This window comes from Poecilia reticulata, chromosome 14, assembly GCF_904066995.2.
Source record: "Poecilia reticulata chromosome 14, P_reticulata-male-v2, whole genome shotgun sequence".
In the NCBI taxonomy this organism is placed as follows: Eukaryota; Metazoa; Chordata; class Actinopteri; order Cyprinodontiformes; family Poeciliidae; genus Poecilia; species Poecilia reticulata.
Genome location: NC_088843.1, coordinates 7,070,807 through 7,094,825, shown reverse-complemented (window position 1 = coordinate 7,094,825; position 24,019 = coordinate 7,070,807). Strand labels below are relative to the sequence as shown.

Genomic DNA, 24,019 nt, shown 5'->3' with positions numbered 1-24,019 from the left:
GGAGAAAGAAACTGGAAATATGAACTCGTCCGCCTTTAAACATAATAGACAGTTACAGTTACATCCAATTAGAGAATGTTTGCAGTTTTTTCTACCAATCAGATTAGACCAGAGGCGGGACAGCCGGCTTTCATAACCCTGCGCGCTGGCATATATAACAAGAGCTCCAGCCAATTCGTAAACACAACAGTGTTTGGAAGTGAATATCGAGCAATAACATGACTGAATTGGCTATTTAAGAAGGTAGGTATTGATACTGTACTATGAATTAATATGAATACTATACAATAAGGCTTTGCCATGTCGTGTGTTATCGTGTGTTATCGAACTAACCCCGTTCACCCCACAGCATCTGCTAATGTTTCCCTTTAGGTAAACTATCTTATGGTTATTAAATTATGTGTTATCTTTCTAACTGGCAGACAATGTTTGGTAATGATATATCTCTTAGATGATGGCATAACGATAGTAATACGAGCAGACAAAAGTTAATATTATGTTATATATGTATAAGCTGTGTGAATTTGTTTTGTTGATTTGCAGTTTTAAAGCAGCAAATTGCGGTTTTTCTCTCACCAAATCCATCAGTGAGAAAATTAGTTTGCTATTTGATGACTAACGGATCAGTATTATGTTTTAAAGCTATAGCCAGACTTTTATGTAGAATCAATAAAGCTCTTTGCAGTTTTGCACCAACAGAAGACATGAGGGTAAATTTTTAGACGTGTTTTACATTGTAGTTGTTATGTAATTGAGATAAAATCTACAAAAACAAGTTTTCCATGTTTTTGGTGACATCACAAAGTGCATAAAGCATGAACGTTATTTGGACGTTGTTAAATTTTGTAAATTAATTGTGTGTGGTTTTTTTTTTTTTTAATCAAATTATGGAACCCATAGATTTTAGGAAAATTTGGAAACATTCAAAGAAAGCAAAGAAAAAAGCCCCACAGTCACAATTTTTTTCTTAAACTAACAATGGACATTCCATTCTAATCAATTGAAAAGAAACCCTAAACATATTTGAAAACACATGAAGAAATTCAGATTTTTTTTCTGTTACCTCCATATGTAAAAAAAAAAAAAAAAATAGTTCAGTTCTAAATCATGTAATTTCAATTTCCTATGCCTCTTGTGATGTCCTTGACGCAAATACACTTGAAGATTAAATTCTGCTGGTTAGTTTCATTGCTGTCTTTTTATTGTGAGTGAATATGCTCATGAAAACAAACGAATAGTATTTTTAAAGACCAGTTTCGGCTCCCGGTTTATGTGTATGCATCTCCAAATATCTAATGTTCTTATCCTGCTTTTTTCAGAAACTTTAATTTATACCTCCTCAACATGAAGCGCCTTTACCTGGTGGAGCCGGTGGTGGCTCTGTATGCTTTTAGCAGTTTTCTCATCTACCCGCTGGTCCAGCAGTATGTGTACAGGAGGCTCTGGCAGCAGCTGACCAACACTCCCTATCCCGTCTCAGACAACACCTCCAGATGTGCTCCAAGTAACAGCAGCAGCAACCAGACTGACTTCCATAAGGTTCGTTCATAATGGAAGGATGCAGGGAAGGAGAGGATATGCTTATTGGTTATCTAATTTAAATTTTGATAATGTTCTGTTATTTTATGTAAATACATATCGGTCCCAAATATGATTCCCTCTAGCTCTCTGTACTGGTGTCTTTTAACATTTTTATGAAAACTATATATCATGAAAAATCAATATTATTCTGTAATTCTAGCTGGTTGTTATGCTGTTTATTAGTCCATAAAAACTGGTGAACCCTTAATGACCAAGGCATATGAGCTTTGCTGAAATCTTTTCATCCCTGGAACATTTTCACATTTCACACAAAGTTTTGGTCAGGTTTTTTTTTTTTTTTCCAATTTTTCTCACAGATGAAAATCTGCTAATGTGATGAGCATTTGTAGACCCCTTTTAATTTCATACCCTGCAATTAATTGGTTTGAGAAGTTGCATAATTTATAATTATGCTGAAGTTCACAGTTTTAATATTTCAAAGTTAAAGGGGTATATTGTTATTGTTGCACCTGAGCAACATTGTTTATTCATTACAGTAGCATTTTTTGTTGCGAAATACTTTAGAATGCTAATTTGGTGAATACATTTAATTGATATTCAGAGCAGATGTGACTCAAGCTTAACCTTCTGAACTTGACTTCAACACCCTAAACTAACAACATGATCTCAAATCATTTCCGATCCAATAGCAGCTTGCAGTGTTTAACGCACCAAAATAATTTGATTTTAAGCAGATTAAAAGAAGCATGCATTCATGGACTAGTACTGTCATGCTATCAAAAAATGTGAAAATAAAAGTAGGAAGTGAAACGCTCTCACACGAGAATAATCTGTTTTTATCTGAAGACACAGCTGCTAGAATGGTACCTGCGAAGCAGTAGAGCTTTGTTCCTCTTGCTTTTTCTCAAGAAAAACCTCACTTGTGCTCACAATCTCTGCCACCTTAATAACAGGTTTTACAGGTATTAGACAAAGGTTTTGAAAGTTTTTTTTCAAGGTCTTTGGAGCATAGATTAAAGATCGTTGCTCCACCTGTTTCTGCAAACTGCCAGAAGACCCTCGTGTACAAGAAAGCCAAATCGATCTGTTTAGAAACGTCTACCTGTCAAAAACATTGACTGTAGTGGTTTAAAACTAAAGGGACCTTTTTAGGTGTTAAAACCACAGTTTTAAAAAGCAGTATGCAGCATGTCTACTATGAAGGTGACTGTAGATTCTCTACAAGAGCAGATAGACCCACTAATTATTTGATCAATCAATCAATTTCTGGAGTACTTTTCAGTTAGGGTAAAGGAAACAAGTTCTTTATGTAAAAGAAAACAACAACCAGCAACAGTAAAATTGTTGTTTTGAAGGACCAATGAAAGTCTGCTGGGATAATTGGGGTAATGAGGCGACACTAGAACATTCAGTCTATGCATCTAAGCAGAAATTGATTTTATTCTAACCTAAATTCCCTGTGTCTGCTTTTCCAGGAGGTGCAGAAGCAGGCGTCTCTTTTCTCCCTTTACTCGGAGCTCCTCTCCACAATCCCATCTTTGATCGTTACTCTGGTTCTGGTGGCCTATAGCGACCGGGGCGGACGCAAGATCACCATCATTATGCCTCTGATCGGCATGCTGATTTATACCGGCGCCTTCCTGACTGTGTCCTTCTTTGAGCTCAACATCTACCTTCTCATCGGCTCTTCCTTCCTTAGCTCTCTGTTTGGGAGTATCAGCACTTTCCTGGGAGGCTGTTTTGCCTACATAGCGGACTTGTGCCAAGACGACCGGCAGAAGACGCTCCGAATGGCTGGAGTGGATATGATGATTGGACTGTTGTCTGGAGTGGCCGCGATATCTACAGGTTACTTCCTGAGAGCTGCAGGCTTTAACTGGCCTTTCTTAACTTCGGCCCTGTGCCAGTGTTTGATCCTAGTCTATGCAGTTTTTATCCTGGAGGAGACGGTAAGAAAGACTCCCGCTGATGGCAGTGATGTAGACGGGTCTCCCCAGCGCCCTGGGTTGAGACAGTTGATCTTTGGGCTCTGCCAGATCTTTGCAAGAGCAAGCTACAAGTGTAAATTAGTTTTAGCCCTCCTGGTGATCATCTTCACCAGCTTCACTTACATCTACATTGGAGGCATCTCCTTGGTGACGCTATACGAGCTAAACGAGCCCCTGTGCTGGACTGAGATTCTGATTGGCTATGGCGCAGCACTGTCCACCACGGTGTTCCTGACCAGTTTCCTGGGAGTGTCGGCGTTCACATACTGTGGAGTCCCGCAGCTGCTGATCGTTGCGTTGGGGATCCTGTCTGTGCTGTCAGGACTGATCATGATGGCGTTTGCAAAGACCACAGTTCTGATGTTTTTAGGTGAGTTTAAGCTGCCGAGTCGTAATTAAAGTTATTAAACTTTGCACAGTCATTACTTGAACTAGACAAAAATGCAACCCCAAGAATTTGAAAAGTAATAAAAAAAATATGATGTAATTTATTTCAATAAGTGGAACATACATATTTCATAGATTAATTACACACATAATGATATATTTATGTTGTTGACTATGGCTTACAAACTTCATGTTTGAATGTATTTGATACAAACGATTTCTGATACAAACATTTTACAGTATAGATGACACAGTTATGAAGAAGACGACTGAGTTGACATTTGACCACCAGAAAGTCAGACACTTAACAAAATCAGACAGTAAACAACAAAAAGATAATTGGTAAAGAAGCTGACAGGTCAGAAGGCTTTATCCAAGCATTTGGAAGAAAATGATTCACAAGTAAATGACAATTCACTTTATACCCCAGTGACCTTACAAGGATAAAAGAGTAAAGATGGATGGATATATTTATTTATATGGATACAAGTAAATATCACTTGCCCTATAAATTATTTTCATTATAGATTTGAATTATTGTAATCTAATATTCTAAGAAACTGAATTCATTATCTGAAAGTATTAATTCTTGAAATTGACAGATATAAACACTTGAAATATACATCTCCGTCTGAGGAATGTAGCTATTATATGAATGAAACTTTTTAATTAAGCTGCAGAAATAAACTTTTTGATAATGTTTGAATTCATTAAAATGCACATGTACTTTAATTTTTGTCTTTTAGGCCATAAATGAAAGTATGTATATATTATTTAGTTGTATATTTTTCTGTCCACTGTATGAACGCAGAGGGCAAATCCAGCAACCATACTTGTCACATTTCAGGCCTTGTAATTTATGATTTCTGTTTCATTTTATGACCAATTTATCTAAAATAGCTTTTAAATACTGAACAAGATATAAACAGCACTTTAAAAAATACGAATTCTTACCAAAAACACTACAGACTATTTTCTCTGGTTACAGATTGACAGTAAGTTTATTGGCCTGTAACGTGTTTAGAAGCTACTGATTTTGCAGGGTCTTTTATTAGATGACTGAATTATAAGCTTTCCTGTGTTTGCAATCATGACATCTTATTTCTGCCTTGCTTATTTTCTTATCTTTGCTTTGTTTGCTTTAGATATAGTACTGCCAGGGGGGTTATTATGGAAGACATGACCTCTGAAACTCGTTATAGCTCTGAAACATTAATTTCCGTCACTGATTGTGTGTGTTTGCAGTTGCACAAAAGCTTTCATAACATTTCTGATTTAATTTTCTTGCTTGTTTTCTTTTTATTGCAGTAAGGATCCCCATGCTGCTGTCCATAATGCCTTTCCCTGTTCTCCGCTCGGTAATGTCAAAGATCGTCTCCAAGTCTGAGCAAGGCAAGTGTGCTTTTGGACACACACCATGGATGCATGACTCTGTTTAAAGAGTCATAGTCCACTGGTGTGTGTCCTGTCCTTAACGTTACAGCATACACTTGGAAAACAAAGCACTTAAAAGTTTCTGTTTATCCTAGAAGTGAAAGGACTTGAAGGAACATAACATTGACTTTAGTTGTCACTGTTATACTTCACTGAATCCCTTTTTTTTGTTTTTTTTTTTCAGGAGCCCTTTTTGCTTATCTTTCCTTTCTGGAGAGTTTATTTAACAACGTTGGATCTGCGGTCTTCAACAGTATCTATGCTGCCACGGTGGGGTGGTACCCTGGTTTTGCCTTCCTCTTAGCTGCGGGACTCTGTGTCATTCCTTTATCTGCGATTGCGTAAGTTAATTTTCCTAGTGTCTACACCACAAGAGTAAACTGTCATATCAGGCTTTCGTTTGACTCTTACATGTAGCAAGTATTTATTTCCTAAATGAAAAAAAATTCATAAAATGGACACAAATAAAATCAAACTCCCAGTAAAATAAATCTAAAAAGAAGAGCAAAATTGTTAGTTGACATGAGTAGTGTTTATACAAACACAATCCTATACAAAATTGTTCCCAACTCTGAGGATTTGATTTAAAAGTATTAAGTTGCTGATGAAAAGGCATCACCACATTATGAAATCACCATCCCCTAATTTCACATGTATGGTATGAGCTTGGTGATGTAGAGTATTAGTTTTCGTTCACAAATACTGATTTTCATGCAGGACAAAAAGTTACTTTTTATAATGTGCTCCACATATATTCTGTGTCTCCAACATACAGGGCTCCTTGTGGCTCTTTTCTTGCAATGGCTCACTTCATACAACCTTCCTATATAATGTTTTTATCAGAGACACATCCTGGGGAAAGAAGTTGTCTCTTCGCTGGCTGATTTGTTCAAACACAGATTGGTATTTGAAAGGAAAAAAGCTATACTCAAAGATGCACCCAACAGCAACATCAAAATGCATGATCTCAGCAATGTTGCTTAAGAGTTTTTGCTCCAACTTGTTATTGGCTGCTGGAGTCTGAGGAAGGATTTTGATTACAAAAACACTTTTCTGCTGGGTCATAATTGTCAAATGCACGTCATTTCTGTAGAAAAGAGAAATGTTCAGAATCTAAAAGTAGGAAGGCACAGTTCCTTATTTCAAGTATGACTTTCTAACCATTTCCTAAGAATTAAAAACCATAACCGACAACTGTAGCTCTTTAAGATGTGAAATCACTTTTAAACCTAGAAGATGTTGATTTGCATATCATACTACAGCTCAGGTGGGAGAAGTATTACTAAGGCATTCAACAAATCTTTCAATTCAAAGTGGGGGGAAAAGAAAGTAATTCTTCAAAGAAACCCATAAAATGTTCCTTTTAAGGTTTACTACAAGTCATGTGGGGAAAACACCAAAAATGTGGAAAAAGGAGGAAATGAGACCAACATTAAGCCTTTATACACAACACTGTGGTGGAGAATTAACATCGCACATTACCATAATGCTTCCATCCCATGTGAAACATGTTGGTGCCAGCATCATGCTGTGGGGATCCTGTTCTTCAGCAGATCCAGGGAAGATGGATAGAGATAAATGTTGGACAATCACAGAAACATCCAGTCACAGATTACATGAGACTAAGCGAAACATGTCTCCTTCCAGCACCATGCTTTGATCAAAGCATAGACATGTGTTAAAATAGTCCAGTTAAAAGTCCAGACCAAAATCCAATCGAAAATCTTTAGCAATACTTGAACATATGTTTGCAGGTTCTCTACATCCAGTCAGATAGATCTTCAGGTATGTTTTTATTGAGGAATAGGTAAGAATGTTTTTCTCTGGATGTAAGAACGGTTGCAGTTTGAATCTTCTGACAAAGGGAGCCTGAATGTATACGCACACCACAGTGTTCAGATTTTTATTAGTAGAAAAGCATTGGGAAATGCTATATCATCTTTCTTCCACTTCACAACCACTCACTTTTTTGTGTTTGTCTATCAGACAGAATCAAATACTTGTCAAAGTGTCGTAGGCTGTGCCATGAGCACTGAAGCTCTCTGTCCTGTTCAACTACAGGATATTTTGCTGACAGTTGTTAAACTGAGAAGACAAAGTGATACTGCTTAGTCAATGTGGGAGCTGTAGCGTGAAACATAACCCCCCTTACTGCCTACATGTCGATCACATGCTGTGCTTTTTTCTTTGCACAGTGATCAGTTTTTAAAAAACAAAGTCTTACCCAGATATTTTGTTGTTGCCCCGCGCTAGCTACAAGTGCACACAGGTTGTGAACTCTTTAATGAAATTGAAAATCATTTTAGATTAAAAATTAACTTATTGACAATGTGTCTGTAAACTCCCAAAACACGATTAATGGAAATCCATGACACAACAGATAAGCTTGTCTCCTGTTTTAGCTGGAATTGGTAATGTCTATTTCCTGTCCACATGTGTTCCCGTTTCTGAATACTTTAGTGCAGTGGCTTTCATCGGAGTGGATGTTTCCACTGAACCCATAAAGTCAGAAGACGGAACCTCCGAGGAGGACGGCCAGCCTGAGAAGGACGACGACGACACCAGTCCTCTTCTAAGCTCTCCTTCTGTTAACACCTGAGCTGTACATTGTTAACGTATTTATATTTTAAGTATGTCAGTCACTTTTTGATGCAGTGCTTCTTCTTTTTGCAGCAACTTTGTTGCTCGGCATCAGTTTTATTTTTCATGGTAAATCCCATTGAATTAGAAATGTCCATTAATGACATATGCTTAAGAAGGAGAACGTGAGCTTTTTCAGGGGAATATATGTGTGCTGCGTCATTTGATTAATTCATATACGGTGTATTTAAGTGTTTAATAATTCCACTTTTTAACTGTTAGCTATTTTTTGGACAATTTTCACCAAAGTTCTAAAGCTGCCTAATTTTCATACAGTTTGAAGTAACTGATTTGATTACATCCGTTGACTTTTTACAAATAACTTATCTTTCCCACGCTTTGAACCATGTGGCTTATAGCCTTGTGCGGCTTATACAAGTACGTTTCCAGTTTGTTGGGTTTTTTTTAAACAAACTTTGTGGGTACGGCTTATAGTGAGGTGCGCTCTATAGTCCGGAAAATACAGTACTCAAGACACAAACAATCTTGCCAAAAATCTTCCCTGTTAACTAATGCCAAAATGCTTTGTTGCAGAATCTATTAATCTGACAGTCTTGGGTTAAAATTGTGTGACTCATTGTTTTATTTAAACCAGAAAAGGACCAGACAGTGTAGTTTGACTGATTGTAGCTGTTTTTTATTTCATATTGTGCAAATGGACTGTACTTGTGTAGCACTTTATGTAGTCCAGTCCAGTGGACTCCAAAGCACTTTTTTATTACAAGCTACAATCCGACTGGTCAATCTGCACCACCATCTCCGACTACCACAAATAGGCAAGGCAGGAGAAGTGTCTTGCCCAAGGACAAAGTGAGTAATAGAGTGAGGTTCGAACCGATACCCTTGAGCCTCTGTCGCCCTTTGTGAAACATGTTAAAGTGTTTCTTTTCAAAAATGTGTTACTTTATCTTTTTGTTGTGTAAAATTATGAAAAATATCAAAGTAAGTAATATTTAAAAAATGACACTAGGGAAGAGGAATTAAAAGGGAAACAATCCCTCGAATTGTTAACATATATTTGTGCTGATAAACTAGCATGTATTGGGAAGTGAAAATTTAATGAGGCAGAAGATGCTTTTTATGTTTTTCTAAAGACAACTTGCTCATTAGGTGAGCATTTTACATCTTAATTAGCAGTGACAAAGATCATCACTGATTAAGATCAACTGACTGACAATAGGAACTAGCAAAATGTGTTTTTTTTCCCCCTGGGAGACAGTGACTTGAAATGGAAAACTGTTACTAGGGAGCTAAAATGTAGGTCAGTTGAGGTATGAGATATATTAGTAATGTGTGCTTTGTAATATTTTCAACATGGAATAAAATCTGTAGAAATAGGGTTAAGCTTACAGAGACAAATCCAGGTTCACAAGAAGAGAATCGATGCCACAGGACTGAACCTTTGATTTTAAATATTACCAAAAGGTAGACGTTCTAATTCCAGCTTTTTGTGAATCAGTTTCATTGATAAAATAGATTTTTTTTTTTTTTTTTATCGAAATGCACTTTATATTAGTTAAAGTGTCTTAATAAAATGAGCATACAATAAAAGTTGTTTATCTCTTTCAAAATGTCCAGAAGAACCAATCGGAGCTGAACTATTTTTTCAATGTTGTGTTTGTCTGTTTTCCTCTTTTTGGTAGGATCTCAGCTGTTGCCAGACACATTTTGAAGTCGAGTCTGTTCAAAACAAAGCTGGTTAAAAGAGCTTTAAAGAAGGTTTTCTTACAAGCTTTCTTGAAAGCTTTGAAGATACTGGCAATAGGCAACTTTCTTGAAAGTTTACAAAAAAGCTGCTTGAAAGAAAAACATATAAAAAATAAAGCCAGTTAAGCTACAGTTTAGGTCTTGTGCCCTGCTATGCAACTTTGCATTTTAACCCTTTAATTAAACTTTTTACATAGACCTTTGCTCATCTTGTTCTTTTCATTCTCATTCAGTTAACTTTTTCTGGGTGAGTTTTTATATGAGCCACTAGGTGTCAGTCTTTGTCCACCCATATAGCAATACTAGCTCTGTTGGTGGAAGTGCTTCTCATTTGAAAAATCTCTTTGTCACATGTTATCATGGCCTTCAAAGCTTGTGAGGCTTTTCTTCCATGACACAATGTAAGTATTAAAGTATGTGTGTTGTATGGATGATAAATGAGCAAAAGAAATGTTGTATTCAAACCATAAGGCTGTATAGCTACTTGTTTTCTGCTTGAGTTGGTTATTGTGGAAACCAATGGTGTGTAACCACAAAAGATGAATGATGTGGCCTGAATGCAATACAGCTCATTCACGTTAGTCAGCACTGGAGATGCCACATAAAGTCAGGTTTTAGCCACACATGATGCATCACAGGAATAATACTTAGCTTGGCTTTAAACTGGACCTGTTAATTTTTAATGCAGTTGTACATATGAGTAGCAAACCACATCTAACTCTACTTAGATTTGTTAAAAGGTGGGACAGCTAGATCAATCTGAAAACATGTGCCACAAAGGGGGTGGGGGAATCTGCCAGTCCTGTGAATACTGTAAAAGTGAAACATCCCCCTGAAATTGAGTGCAATTTCCTGTTGGACATTCTGGCTCTAGCTCCAGTCATGGAAAGCTTAATGATGTCTGATTGTAATGTGGAGTTATTTGATTTCCATTCTCAGGTTTTGAGATTTGTGTCTAGATTGTGATTAGAAGTTAACACAGAGTTTGAATGAAGTTCACCACTTGAGGTTAACAACGGGACCTACTGAGGCACCGAACATATGGTCTCGACTTGAATCAGAGATGGAGGTGTGGTGAGTGGTGATGATCGTTTTCATGGGTTTTCCCAGGGGTAGGGATCTCTGGCGGAGACGGTCAGGGTGGCTTGTGTCAGTGTGGCGTGCAAAGGGGTCGACGGGGATTAAAGAGAGAGTTGACGGAATATGGTTTTAAGAGGAGGCTGGGGGATTGAGGGTCTTTTTGGTTTCTGGTTTCCAAACACAGCTGAATCAGCACTGCAATCATCTGCACCACACCACATCACCATTGGCCCTTTCTGTGATGTTAATCCAGAGAGTGGCTAACAGACCCCTCTCTTTATCTCGATTCTCTACATGTGAAGATAATTTGTAATTATATTGCACCAAATTTAAGTGGCTGATGTGACTGAAGTGAAGTTTAGAATGGAACAGCTTTTATATCTGGTTTGATGATCAGTTGAAGAATACAATCCATTGTATAGCAAATTTAAACCAAATAGACTATTGTTAATTTTAATAAGAGCCTATGTTGATGATGGTACACCAAGTAACCTTTCAGTATTTACTTGGAGCTGTTTGGAAGCAGACAGCTGCAATATCCAAACATTGATTTTGAAAAAGAGAAAAAAAATGTAAATCCCTTTTTTACGTGGAGATTTTTTAAACCTTGTTTTACTATAAATATAAACATTATATTTGACTTTTTGTGCTAGAAACCACAACCTTAAAGAAGTATTTTATATGAGCTATTCCAACATCTGTCCTTACTTGGTGTCAAATAAACATTGAATGGAAGTCAAAAACTTAATGACAAGGAAAGGGTAAGCATGGGCTACAATTTTTTTAATGATAATCTTTGACCTGGCACTTCTTTAGTCATCCTCAAGTTATCCTTTTCTTCACTGTAATCTTGACGTGGTTATTGCTGACGTCTTCACCTGCTGGCACAGATTAGGTATTGCTGGACTTATGATCAAAACCTCACATGCTTCGTAAATTCAGATTTCTTTTCCCCAAAATTAAGAGCAAACATCTGTTTAGTCATCGTATATCATTAGCTTGACATGAATGGAGGTGTCGTTACGCCAGGAAGCTGCTCCTAATTAACGTAATGCCATCATCAAATGGCATTAAGTTAATTTCTCCAGGATTTGTAGGGATTTTCAATCTCTTTCAACTGAGATTTAAAATCCAAAGTCTATTCTTTTAAACGATCTCCCTCAATTAACTATATTGAGGATCAAATGTGGGACTGGAGAATCTAAAAAGAATGAAAATTAAAACAGGCACATAAACTTTGTTGCTAGTGAAAGGCTCAACATGAGGTTTGAATCAGGTGGAAACGATGCCACAAGTGCAGCTTTGTGCCACATAGACAGTCCCAGAATAGAGTGAAGGCCAGGGACAATAAACCAGTAGTTGGAGGGCAGCCATTTTCTCTGTTTCTCCCTCCTTTTTTTGTTTTTTAACAGATAATGCTGCCGTATTAGTCTTGTCATGTTGACAGGCCTGGTATAGGCAATAGACATAATAAACTAATTGCCCTGATCAACCTTTACTCCCTGTGTGTTTTCATGCCTGTTTGAATGGTTTAGTTTTACAACCGACTCATGATTTTTTTAACTGGATCGATGTCAAGTTTTGTGAGCTAAACAGTCCTCACATTTTTTTGCGTTTGGTTTTCATCTTTCCCATAAGCTGCATTGCATGGCTTTTTGTCTTCTCTGATTTATCGATTTATATTATTGAGATAATCCTATTTGCCTACCCCTTTCCTTTCCCATCTGGATCCCATGGCTTCATGTGGTTGCCACTCCTTCTACAGATGTCTTTCCCCTGTCTTTACTGCCAATAATGTCTGTTTCTTTATTCCCCCACCGGTACTTCTAGCTATCTACTTCACATGCTCCTCATTTTCTTTCCTCGTCTCCACTGGAGAAGGATTGACTGTCTTCTTCGAACATTTCAAATGTAGATCTTTAACCTCCAGTACTAACACACAAACTGCAGATCCTCATTGTCTCTTTTCACTTTTCAATTACTTGTCATCTCACTAAAAATATTTCAAAATCTAAAAGTTTAGCTGCAAGGATGGGCCAGGAGTCCAAGATGGCCACAGACTGAAGCACGTTTTATTGTCTCAAAATGTCTCATCTCAAAAATATTTGTATCTGCAAGCACTACTTTATGAACCTTTAACTATTGTCATGTTTCTATAAGACAGTTATTTACACATAATCCAAGGATTATTTACAGGGGAAACAGAGATTATTGGCAGCAACATTTGCCTTCTCCATCCATTGTCCACATCTCCAAAAAGCATTAAGTGAACGATGGGGTTAAACCTGGACAGCTTGCCAATCCACGCAGGACAAACACACTCATTTCATTTATAAGGGTAATTTTCTGAGAGACTAATTATCCTAAAGGTTATGTTCTTGGACTGAAAGAAAACTTACGCACACACAGAGTGAAAGGCCCCTAGCTGATATTTGAGCTTGACTTCTTGCTGTGAGGAAACAGTGCTAACAGTTGTGCCGCGGTGCAGCATTGATTGACTTTTTTATTTATTCTTACTGAAAGACATTTTTTGTCCTTTATAGTGCTTTTTTGGAATCTGTGTTACTTACTTCAGACTATAGCCTTAAATGATTGTCCCTCTCAAGACTCACATGTTTACAATACTATACAATATGTGAATCTGCTCTTTTTGGTTAAAGACAATGCGATTTTCTTGTATTGCCAATATACGATAAAAATACGATATGTATTTTTTATCAACCGACACAAATGCATTTGTTTTCAAAAGAAGAGTTGGTGCTACCTCAAAGAAAGCAATTTATATTGATTATCATCTTAGCAATGGTTAGAGGAGCGACACTGAAGGGGGTGGCTCACAATGCTGAGACTACAGTGTCTGAAAGCTATGAATGTCATTTGTGCACAGCGGCACTCCTGTCTTTAGCAATGTCTCCTGCTGCTGAGCCCAAGCCTTTCAAGACAGGCAACCCCCCACATGTGTGGAACCGTGGCAGATAAAAGGTCACTGTGCCAATCAATACGCTGCCTGGTTCTGCTTCAGCACACTGGATTAATCAACCTGCTGCTCCTAACAGGGGGAGACATCAGAGCCTGATAATCACAGAAGATTGGAAAGGAGAGGAGTGTGATACATGAGGATTATTTGTGCAGGATTTCAGCCATGACATTTTATTGTTATTATCACCATGTATATTTTTGTCTCACCTTTTAGTTTCTAAATTGATTAACCCAATCCATCTCTTTTTTTTTTCTTTGTAAAGGTTTTATTGTCTCTTTGGGCATATAAACAGCAATGTGTGTCTTAAGTAAGATCATGCTGATTGCGTTTGGTTGGGGCGTGCCGTTAAAGAAGCACACATGCTGTCCTAAAAGAGGTATATCTGTGGTCAAATCAGAGCCTCTCCAGCTTAACTTGACATTAGAGAAACCACAAGGCTAGTAAAAAAAAACCTTTGTTTAACTGTGCCAGCAGTCATTTAGCCAGCATGCATGTGGAAATCTGTAAGGGAACAGTAACATCTGTATTTATCTGATCTGGTCTAACACAACCATTGCTGTTGTTCTTTGCTATGATCCTGGTTACTGTTGGCCAAGTTGGATGTTTGCAATATTTCCTTCTGCAGTTCATTCATTTAGATATCAGTTCTTTGTTCTCATCCTCAGTTCTGGTTCTGGTATCTCTTACTTTCCACTGGCAACTGATTCTCTATATGGTTTAGGTCAGGTTAGGTTAGTTTACTGAAAAATCAAACACATTAAAGGTTGTCAAGTCAAGTTTATTTGTATAGTTTATTAAAACTCACTTGATCAACACCAGCAGATGACATAGCTCCAGAAATAATCTCAGATGGAGGAAATTTCACTCTGGACTGCAAGCAGCTTTGATTTTGTCCCTCTCAATATTTCCTTCAGAATCTGACATCTGCAATTCAAGATGAAATGGAAAACTTACGTTTATCATAAATAGGGCTTTGGACCAATAAGCAAAAGTTGCATTCTTTTCCCACTTTTGACGTTTCTGTTTTCTGAGTGACTTACCGCAAGAAATGTCTTGGACACGTCTTTGTGTGGTGGCTCTGGAGGCGCAAACTCCAGTGGCTGTCCACAATCCATGAATCACTCCCGAATTCTTTTCTCTCTTTTGCTCTTCATAAACCTTTCGAAAAAATGTTGACGCATGTCCATGCTTCATAGCTGTAACTAGAAATGTAAAACTTTGAAAGCTACATTTTGCTGTTGGTCACTCTTTGAAGTCCTCTATTGATACCTTAATGATATCTGTGACTTTCCTACAAAGTCCAGACCACAAACCCTTCAGCCCAATCCTATTACATCACACGTGACGGCAGGAGGCTCAATAATTTTCTAGTACAGTTAGACATTGTTGATTTTAGCTTGTGTTACTCAGACAACAGTAAAAAGTTAATTTGTTTTATTTGCAACACAAGACACAAGGCAGCTCAAAGGAAACATGTCAAGAGTATTTCCCTGAGCACTGTATCAACTTTAAAAGCCACAAACCAACAATACTCAGTTTGAAACCCCACTCCGTCAGTGACCCCTTAAATATCAATGTTTTGTTTTCATCTGTCTGAATTAGCAGAGGCCTTTCTGCCCAACACGGTCAAGTAATCCAGGCGTACCAAGTTTTAATGAAGGCAGTTATTTGAGATGTTGTTTTTTTGTATTCCTGAATTCTGCCATGAACCAAACATGAGACAACGTCTCTGTAAAGAAAGCCGAGTGTAAGATTTCTAACAGCAAAACAAACACAGGACACATCAAAAACACCAAATACTACAAAAATATGTACTTACAAGTTAAACACAACAAACCATCACATAAGAAACATGTTAAATGCTAATCAAAGCAAATGAAAGCTTTAAAAAGTTAACAACAGTCCCTTTAAAATTGTTGAAGATGTTGGACAATATTGCCATAGTGTCTGATTATCTGTACTTGTAATATTATTTACCAAAATCTGCTCCACTTCTGTAAATTTCACTTCTCTCTCAACCCTGTTGCTGTCCCTGGTTTTCACCTGTCAGCTCCTTTTGCAAATTTTTGGCGTGATGGCTTTATTGTCCTGAGAATCCCCCCGCAATGACTGGATTAGACAGAAAACGGTGGAGGAGGCCAAATTATGGTCTGAAAACCCAGAAAATGTTGAGTAAACCACTCATAAATTTGGTAGAAATGCAAACCAAGGCACCTGCACAAATATGATCTTCAGAAAATTATAACAGGAAAGGATTTACCATGTTCTCACCTCAAAATTCATAGAAGGTATTTGCAAATTAACATCTTATCAGGCCTCACACAACCCTGGAGATATTTTTTTCTGGACATTTGAAGCAGTAAAAAGAACACTGTATGCTTGTGGCATACAGAGTTCAAGGAAAAAGGAAAGTGTTTTCCTTTTTTCTTGTGGAAAAGGAAAACATTTTGGTTGCTGATGCTTTTGCCAGGAAAACGCTCCTCACAAGTGAAGACAGTAAAAAATAGAAGATTAAAATAGGGTGACAACATTACAGCCTCACATCCTCTGATCACTCCCAAAATCACATAAATTACTTCAGTTACAGATCACATTCAGCCAAATAGTATAGGAGAAGAAAAAAAACAGTTAATCTGAAATTTCTAATTAGTCTGAACTAGAACTCTCAAAAAGAAAATAGCTGAACAATTAGATATTTAGTAAAACTGATCATGGCACCAATCCAATGTTGTAAATGAAAAAGGGGAAACTCTTACAAAACATCTTATTCCATTCATCTTTCTACATCATCCAATATGTTTTTCTTTTCTATGTGCATGTGACATTTTAGCTTCTGTATACAAAGCTTGAAAACAAATTTATGCACTAGAGTTTAGATGATAAGGGTAAAAAAACATAGTTTTGAATTTACTGTCCTTGCGGTCCAAGGGCATCCTCCCTTTTATTCTCTTCCTCCCCAATAAGAGGAAAACTTGCAGCTGAAAAGAATCCGCAGAAATTTGCCTGAGCCTGTCATCTGTATGGGACAAAAACCTTGTGGATTGTGTGAGTCCTTGTAATTCAGGCATCTACACGGAACGTTTCGGGACACAGAGTCCCGTGGGCCGTTTTAGCCTGATCTCAAAACAGCTGTTATTCCGGAATTATTTGCATCCACTGCAACAGCGATAACATCTTTCTCGTGTCTGTTGGTGATTGATGTCAGCTTTGTTGGTGAATCAACATATGCTAAGTAGACATGAACATATGCATTTCAAGCACGACAACGCATCTGGCTAGATATAAAGCATTTGAACAAAAGGAGACATGCATGTCATCATTTACTTGGCTACAGAATATATATTTAGAAGTACTTTACTAAAGGATATGTATTTGTTTGGATTAAAACTGTTAAAAATATCTTCAACTAAAATATTGACAAACTATTACTTTTACGTAGATAGTTTATCAACCCTGCCCAGCCTTAATGTTTTACTACCTTTTGCCATCAAGATAAATATGTCTTTCATCGTCACTCGTCATTCATCTATGTTGTAGGAGCCATAACAGTTTACCATAACGAGTTGCATTTATGTTCCTCTTCAATGCCCACAGAGTCACTCGCTTTGAAACACTTCCAGTTTGATATAAATTTAGTATTCAGTTTGTGCTGATTTTGCCAAACTAAACATGAGGCAGCTGGTATTTCACTGAGTAAAACCACTGGTCAAATCTAAATCCGTGCCGGTTCTGGGTCATGAACACATAAGCAATTAAAGCCTGAAAGCAAATCCAGAAGGAGCTGCAGCACATGAGAGAGCAGGGTGGAGCAGCGTGTACCAATAGAAGAGTGATTGACAGCTCCAAGATGTTCCTCCTGGCTCCGCATGGTTGTTTCTGATTGAGTAGTGTATTTCTATTGATGGCTTTAGGACCAGGAGAATGCAGAGGAGCTTGTTTTTTTTTTGTTTTTTTTTCAGATTTTCTGTCTCATATACTGAAATAGTAACAGGTTAAACAAACATGTAAAAATCATCTTGTTTATAAAAGTTACCTACTGCAGCTTTAGCTGAGAAATAACTAGAAACTCTACTTTTTTATTCCTTAAACTGGCCAAACTTTGCCAACAAGACTAGATTCCAGACACAGGCAAAAGCAGCAAACCTCAAACCAGATGCATTAAGCAGCACATTTTATTGCAACAGCCGATCAAATGGCATGAGACAACTAGATCTAAAGAGACACAAGAACTAAACTTATAAATTTTAATAGATACAACAGATCAAACATTTTCAGAATAAATATCTTTTTTCAAAAATCTGTTGTTGTTTCCTCCATTTACCTAAACTGCATCAGCTTAATAAGAAGCAGCTTACAAAGCTTGCATTTCAGGACGCAACATATGTTACCGTTTCAGAAACTGAACCTATATGACTCAGAGGATCTGAACTCCATTGTCTTACTATCAGATTTGATTTTTATGATACATCTTGTAATGAAATAAAAAGAGATGTGGTGGTTAACCCTTTCTTTGACCACGGTGGGAGTCTCTCTGCAGTAAGAACAGCATAAAATTGAAAACCAACAACAAAACATATTATATTAAAACCCATATGAAACAGTACATTATTAAATATTCTAATTTTGTTTTCATTCCACATCCCACAGATTTTGGCATTTTATGTTGGTTTTTTTTGCATGCCGTCTTCACAATGGTTACAGTTTTCTATCATCAGTGGTCTCAATCTCTAAACAGAAAATCTTCAGCTTTATGTACCTCCTTCTCTCTGAACCAGATCTAGAGGATCTGGTACGCCATTGTTCAGTGTGATTTATGGACAAAATTTCAATAGGGCTGATGAAATATTTCCTTTCAGTTAGAGCGTGCGTGACCACTCCTACTATGGTCAGCAAACTTCTAAATCATTTTGGAATGCGTGTAAAAACAGAGTTAGAGAAATATGTGTCCTAGCTATAACTGGCCACTTAAGCATACTGTAATGATTCCCATTGCTCAGATAGGAACAGGAAAACATTATTCTTAAGTCGGAAATATGAAATGTTAGCCAAACAAGTCATAAAAAGTAGATTATTTGTATTCAACACATTAAGGACACATTTCCTCTCACTATGTCACTTGGCATTGGTCTAAGCCAAAGGTCTCCAGCCCAGGTCTTGGAAATCTATTGCCTTGCAGGTTTTAGATGTAATCCTAGTCCAGCACAGCTAAATCAGATGAATGGCTCATCACCAGGCCTTTGCCAAACTTGATGGCTTGCTGAATAAGTAGTTCAATCATTTGATTCAGCTGTTGCAGTTAAAACACTAAAAACAGTAGATCTCAAGGAAAGCTGGTTTATGTAAGCAAATAACCTTTAAACTAATTCAGAGGACATGCTTAGCAGACTGCAACGGTACTAAACAACAATAAGGTTTTTGTGAGGTCTCCTATTCGACACATACACCATGTCCAGGGACAAAACTGAAACACGGATTTTGTCATTTACTCCCTGTGCTTTGAGAATTTTAAAAAGCTAACACTTTCTCACGCATGTCTACTGCAAGGAGTAGCAGGCAAATACAATGGGTATAGAGGTCTGCTTGAGGTCAGTAGTAGAAAGAACATCCTGCTCTCTGGAGCTGTTGCCATATTGATTTCTGTCTTGACTTGTATGTTGGCACGTAAAAAAGCAAGTCACAATACAAGGGTCAAACTATGATGAAATGAAAAACGTGTAGTTTTTTTCTCACATATTTGTAACGGGACAAATATGTATTGCTTTAATGCATCCCATTTTACACAGTGTGTAGGTGAAAAATGTAGAATTTACAATGGGTCATTATTATTTTTTTGATTTATTCTTTTCAAGACATAATCTCTGGATATGATGCTGTGCTCCTGCACTCAACTTCTTTGGTCGACCGTGGAGAGTTCTGCTCTGGGAGGAATCACACATTACACCTTGTAGCAACATGGGAAAGAAAATGACACAACTTGGACATCCTCCCTTTTGGGGTGTACTCAGCGGTTTAGACATTAATGGCTACGTGGTGATGTATTTTAAAGTGATAGCAAATTTACACTGCTACATAAGTTGCACATTGACAACTTTATATCATATCAAAGTGTAATGTCTTCATTGTTGTCCCAAGAACAGAAGATAATAACAAAAATGTGAGGCATGTACTCACTTTTGTGCGATACTGTAAATACCTTGTTGGACCTACCTACCTATTTGAAATGACCCAAAAATGCTAAATTGTGAAACACATGATTTTATCCTGTCATCATAATGAGGTCAAAAGACTTGAGGATGAAAAAATGTAGTTCAGAGGGAATAAATAGAGATGCAGGGGTTTCTACTTACAAGAAAAATTAGTTGTATCCAAGTACAGAGTCCAGAAAAATGAAGAAGACGAGACTAAAGATGATGCTGTCGTTCAAATGAAAACCACCTGGGAAGTAAAATCACTTTAAAACATCTCTGTTGCCTGGGACTGATCAGGGTTTTTGGCTGGGTTAGATTTGCTCTGCAAAATCAGCTTCAAATTAGGCTCTCTCACACAACAGATAGATGTGCAGAAGAAACTGTTCCAGAAAACAACAAAATTATCTATATTAGCATTTACACGCAAACAAAAGAATGCATGCTACAAGCATCGACAACACAAGGTGTGTTTTGGTTTTGTGTTTTATATAACACAATGGCGAAACAGTTTTAAAAGAAGTCCACTGAGTCCTGTTTGTAGAGTGAAACCTTAATGTGTTTTGTTGAGAATTTGTGATAGTCAGATGCAAAATAGCACATAATTATGAAGAAACAAAATGAGTATTAAATAACATGAGCAAACAACATCATGGAGACCAAGAAACATAAACAGACAGGCCAAGGATAAGCTTGTAAAAATGTTTAAAGAAGATTAAGTTATAAAGCAACATACGAAACTTTTAACGTTTCTGAGAGCCCTGTTTCAACCCAAAATTAAGAAAAAGAAAGCAAATGGCACAAGTTCAAATGTACCAAAATATGTCTATGCACATAGACTGATAGTTTAGGCAGAACATTAGTAAGAAAAGCAGCCAAGAGGCTTATTTGTAATTCTGGAAGAATCGCTGTGGTCCACAGCTCAGGTGGAAAAATTTGTTGACGACTATTAACTTTCCACCTACATATCTTACATTTGCAAAAGAGCAGCAAAAAAGGAATTCACTGTTGAAGAAACCAAAAAGCTCAGTTTCAATTAATCTCAAGCTGTACAGGTTAGTTATTAAGAGTTTAGTTATTACCTCTGAATGTGTAAGGAATAATCTGAGGAATAAAATGCATAATTAGATGTAGGTGACCAAACATGCCTCAGAGAGGCACCACATGAAAAGGAAGCCTTTTTTTTTTTCATTATTCAAAGCAAAACAATGCTGCCATGTTCAGCAACGTGACAGAAGTCTGAGCCAAACCACAATCCATATGAAGGGTCTCATAAAATCCCAGCTCATCGTCATCTTTATGAAACTGCAGTCCTCAGTACCACTGAACAAATCCCGATAAATGAAACCTGTGAGTCAGGAAAGTGTTTCATATAGAATTAGAACTGGTGCATGTTGAAAGTTGAGTTGCCTTTGCACTGTTTCATAAGTGTGAACAAGAAGTCCTGTGTTTGGTGTCTTTTTATGGTCACTCTGAACACCTGGAACACAGTGTGAGGTGCCTGAACACTCTTCAAAGTACCAGGTGCCTTTAGCGGTGGATTCTAATGGTCTACAAATGAGAAGCCTGCTAGGCTTTCTCTTACACCTTCAACCCCCACATGGCACCCATATTTACTGTGAAACTCACACACATGCACACACACTCACAGAGCTCTTAGCATTTAGCACAATGAGCTCTTGACTATCAAAGCTGCCTGTTTTCAAACTCTTTTCCCGTCTTTGTTGCTAACAGTCTCTGATGTCCAGGAAATTAATCATTTGGAGAACAGGTGAGAGTGTGCTGCTCTGCTTTAGTGCCGAATAAAAAGTCAAAGCAATGTGTGGGAAACCCCAACATTCATCGTTGGCTTATGAGGAGGTTCAAAACCAACATGTTATTTTGAATTTTATGACCAGTCTGGGAGAAATATCAGATCTGAAGAAACCATTTGGATTTGGTTTTCAGTGAATGTTAGTTTCAGTGTCAAAACTCTAATCTTCTTTCAAAGGATCAATTAAAGAGCTGGAATAAACTTTGAATTTTATTCAATGGAAAAGAAGATACTTCTTTATGAATCCAGCTATGAGACTTTTTTCTGGAAGTTTATCAGTAACAAAAATAAACTCCCTGGATGACCTCATGAGAGAAACTTAATGTACTGTCTCTTACTGCTGACCCAGTTGCTGCTGGGATAAATCATTCCACGGTGATGTTATTCCTTCTATAATTTACACCAGTATCAGTGGTGGAGCCAGGGCAGATTCTTTCTTTTTGGCATGATTTACATACCATCTGCATACAGGCTTCATATGCTTACGAGATCTGCTTTTTCAAAATCTATTAAAGGATTACTGATATGTTTTCATGCAAAGCTGAGAGCAAAGAAGCACACAGAATGCATTCATCTTATGTCAGTACAAAATGAGAGGAGGAGAAAAATAGAAATAAATAAGTTCTTTTGCGTTATTGTTGAAATACATTTTCTCTGATTTCCAAAGGAGGGTCGAATTGATCGTGGAGCCTTGGATTCAGTCCTGGCCATGAAACGGTTGAGCAGATCTTTGCTCTGGTAGAATTATTGTCTGGTCCGCAAACGTTTTGTGGATTTGAAGAAGGCTTACGACGAAACCCACATGGTGTTTTGTAGGGATTGGTGGATCCTTGTATATCCAAAGATAGAGCTACATATTCTTGTCACTTCCACCATATTCCTCCAGTGGGTTGGAGGGTGTCCACTTGCCAGCAATCTAGTTTATAGTTGTCATGAACTGGATGTTAATGTGTTCTGATGAAAAGGAGGGTGACTAGTTTGCAAAACTCAAGGTTTTTAATCTTTGCTTTTTACACATGATGTGGTTCTGTTGGTATTTTCGAGCTTGCACGGCATGGGCTCACAATAAAGTTTCTAGTGGTGCCTTTTCTTTTTTTTTAAATATATTTTCCAGGCATAAAATGCATCCAAAACGTTCTCACAGTGCTTCTCTTTTTACTTAAATAAATGTAATTCTTGGTTTCCTATTCTGAAAAAATTTGCAAAGCACTCAAAAAAAGAAATAAAAAGAAACAAAAATTTGCATTGTAATAAAGTATAAGTATGTAGAATTTTGAGGAAATTTGGAAACAGGTTGTACCATAAAATGTGAGCAACATGAAATGCTGTAAGTGCTGGGTGTGCTATGTCCCAATAGTAACTGAACTCCTGGAAGAAACTCCTGAGGAGGTTGGAGAAAATATCAAACAGAGTCAGCCAAGATGATTCAGACAGCTGAAATCAGCTTCCTCTTGCAGGTTTACGGACAGAGTGATGAGCTCCACCTTCTGGGGTAAGTTCAGCGTAGAGTTGCTTCTCCTCCACATCAATGGAAGTTAGCTGTGAGGAAAGGTGCATTCGAGCCTTCCTCCTCCACACCTCTCTGGGAAATTTTTGTGGGTACATCCCATTGGGATGAGACATCGGAGACATCAGCTAGCATGTCTCTCCTGGTTTGGGACTGACTTGAGAATGCCCAGAACTGGAGACCTAGAGAGTATTGACTTGTTAAAGTCATGGCTTGATAGCGAAAAAGTGTAAGAGATAGACAAACGATTTGTAGCACATTGTAATGTGATGTGTGGCAGAAAGACTTACTTTTTAAAAGATAAGCAAAACCCAGTAATGTAAGTTTCAACTGGCATTTCAAATCATTAAGGTTTTAGCTGGGGGTTTTTTCTCTGTGTGTGTGTGTTGGTAAATGTGGTTTAGTGGGGGTATTTTGTCAGAATACACACAACACTAGCAGAACATTTTGAATTGGCAGGACAGGAGCGGTGTCCTGCTAATTTTGACAAAAATTTAAAAGTGTAGAAAGGTTTCTATTGGTCCAATAACCCCTGTTATACTGAGAGGTGTGGTGTGGAAGGAAAACTCAGCAAAGTTGGCTGTTCCATAAACAAAAGTGATTTATTAGGCCTCCTTCAGCACAGCATATTTCACTCACAAGGCAAAATGGCATCTTTTCCATCAGTCTCTTGGCCATCAGTCTCTCTGCTTTCAGTCTCTCAAGGCTCAGCCAGCAGTCTCTCAAGCTTCAGCCAGCACTCTGTATACTGTTGTC

General features: G+C 37.5%; 1 protein-coding gene across 1 annotated transcript; it reads left to right on the top strand.

Moving 5' to 3' along the window:
• The first annotated feature begins 110 nt into the window (after nucleotides 1–110).
• LOC103475543 (lysosomal proton-coupled steroid conjugate and bile acid symporter SLC46A3) lies at nucleotides 111–12,276 on the top strand. Its single transcript, XM_008427252.3, has 6 exons — nucleotides 111–243; nucleotides 1,320–1,539; nucleotides 3,018–3,900; nucleotides 5,226–5,309; nucleotides 5,536–5,692; nucleotides 7,812–12,276. The coding sequence occupies exons 2-6, from the start codon at nucleotides 1,345–1,347 to the stop codon at nucleotides 7,948–7,950; spliced, it is 1,458 nt and encodes a 485-aa protein (XP_008425474.2). The 5' UTR covers nucleotides 111–243; nucleotides 1,320–1,344; the 3' UTR covers nucleotides 7,951–12,276.
• Nucleotides 12,277–24,019: the final 11,743 nt, after the last annotated feature.

What these genes read in the sequence shown, in the direction of transcription:
- LOC103475543 (XM_008427252.3), top strand. Translation starts at nt 1,345, where the DNA reads ATGAAGCGCCTTTACCTGGTGGAGCCGGTGGTGGCTCTGTATGCTTTT. An exon ending in CACAGTTCTGATGTTTTTAG is followed by an intron (nt 3,901 to 5,225) that starts GTGAGTTTAAGC and finishes TTTTTATTGCAG; the next exon opens with TAAGGATCCCCATGCTGCTG. An exon ending in ATTCCTTTATCTGCGATTGC is followed by an intron (nt 5,693 to 7,811) that starts GTAAGTTAATTT and finishes TGAATACTTTAG; the next exon opens with TGCAGTGGCTTTCATCGGAG.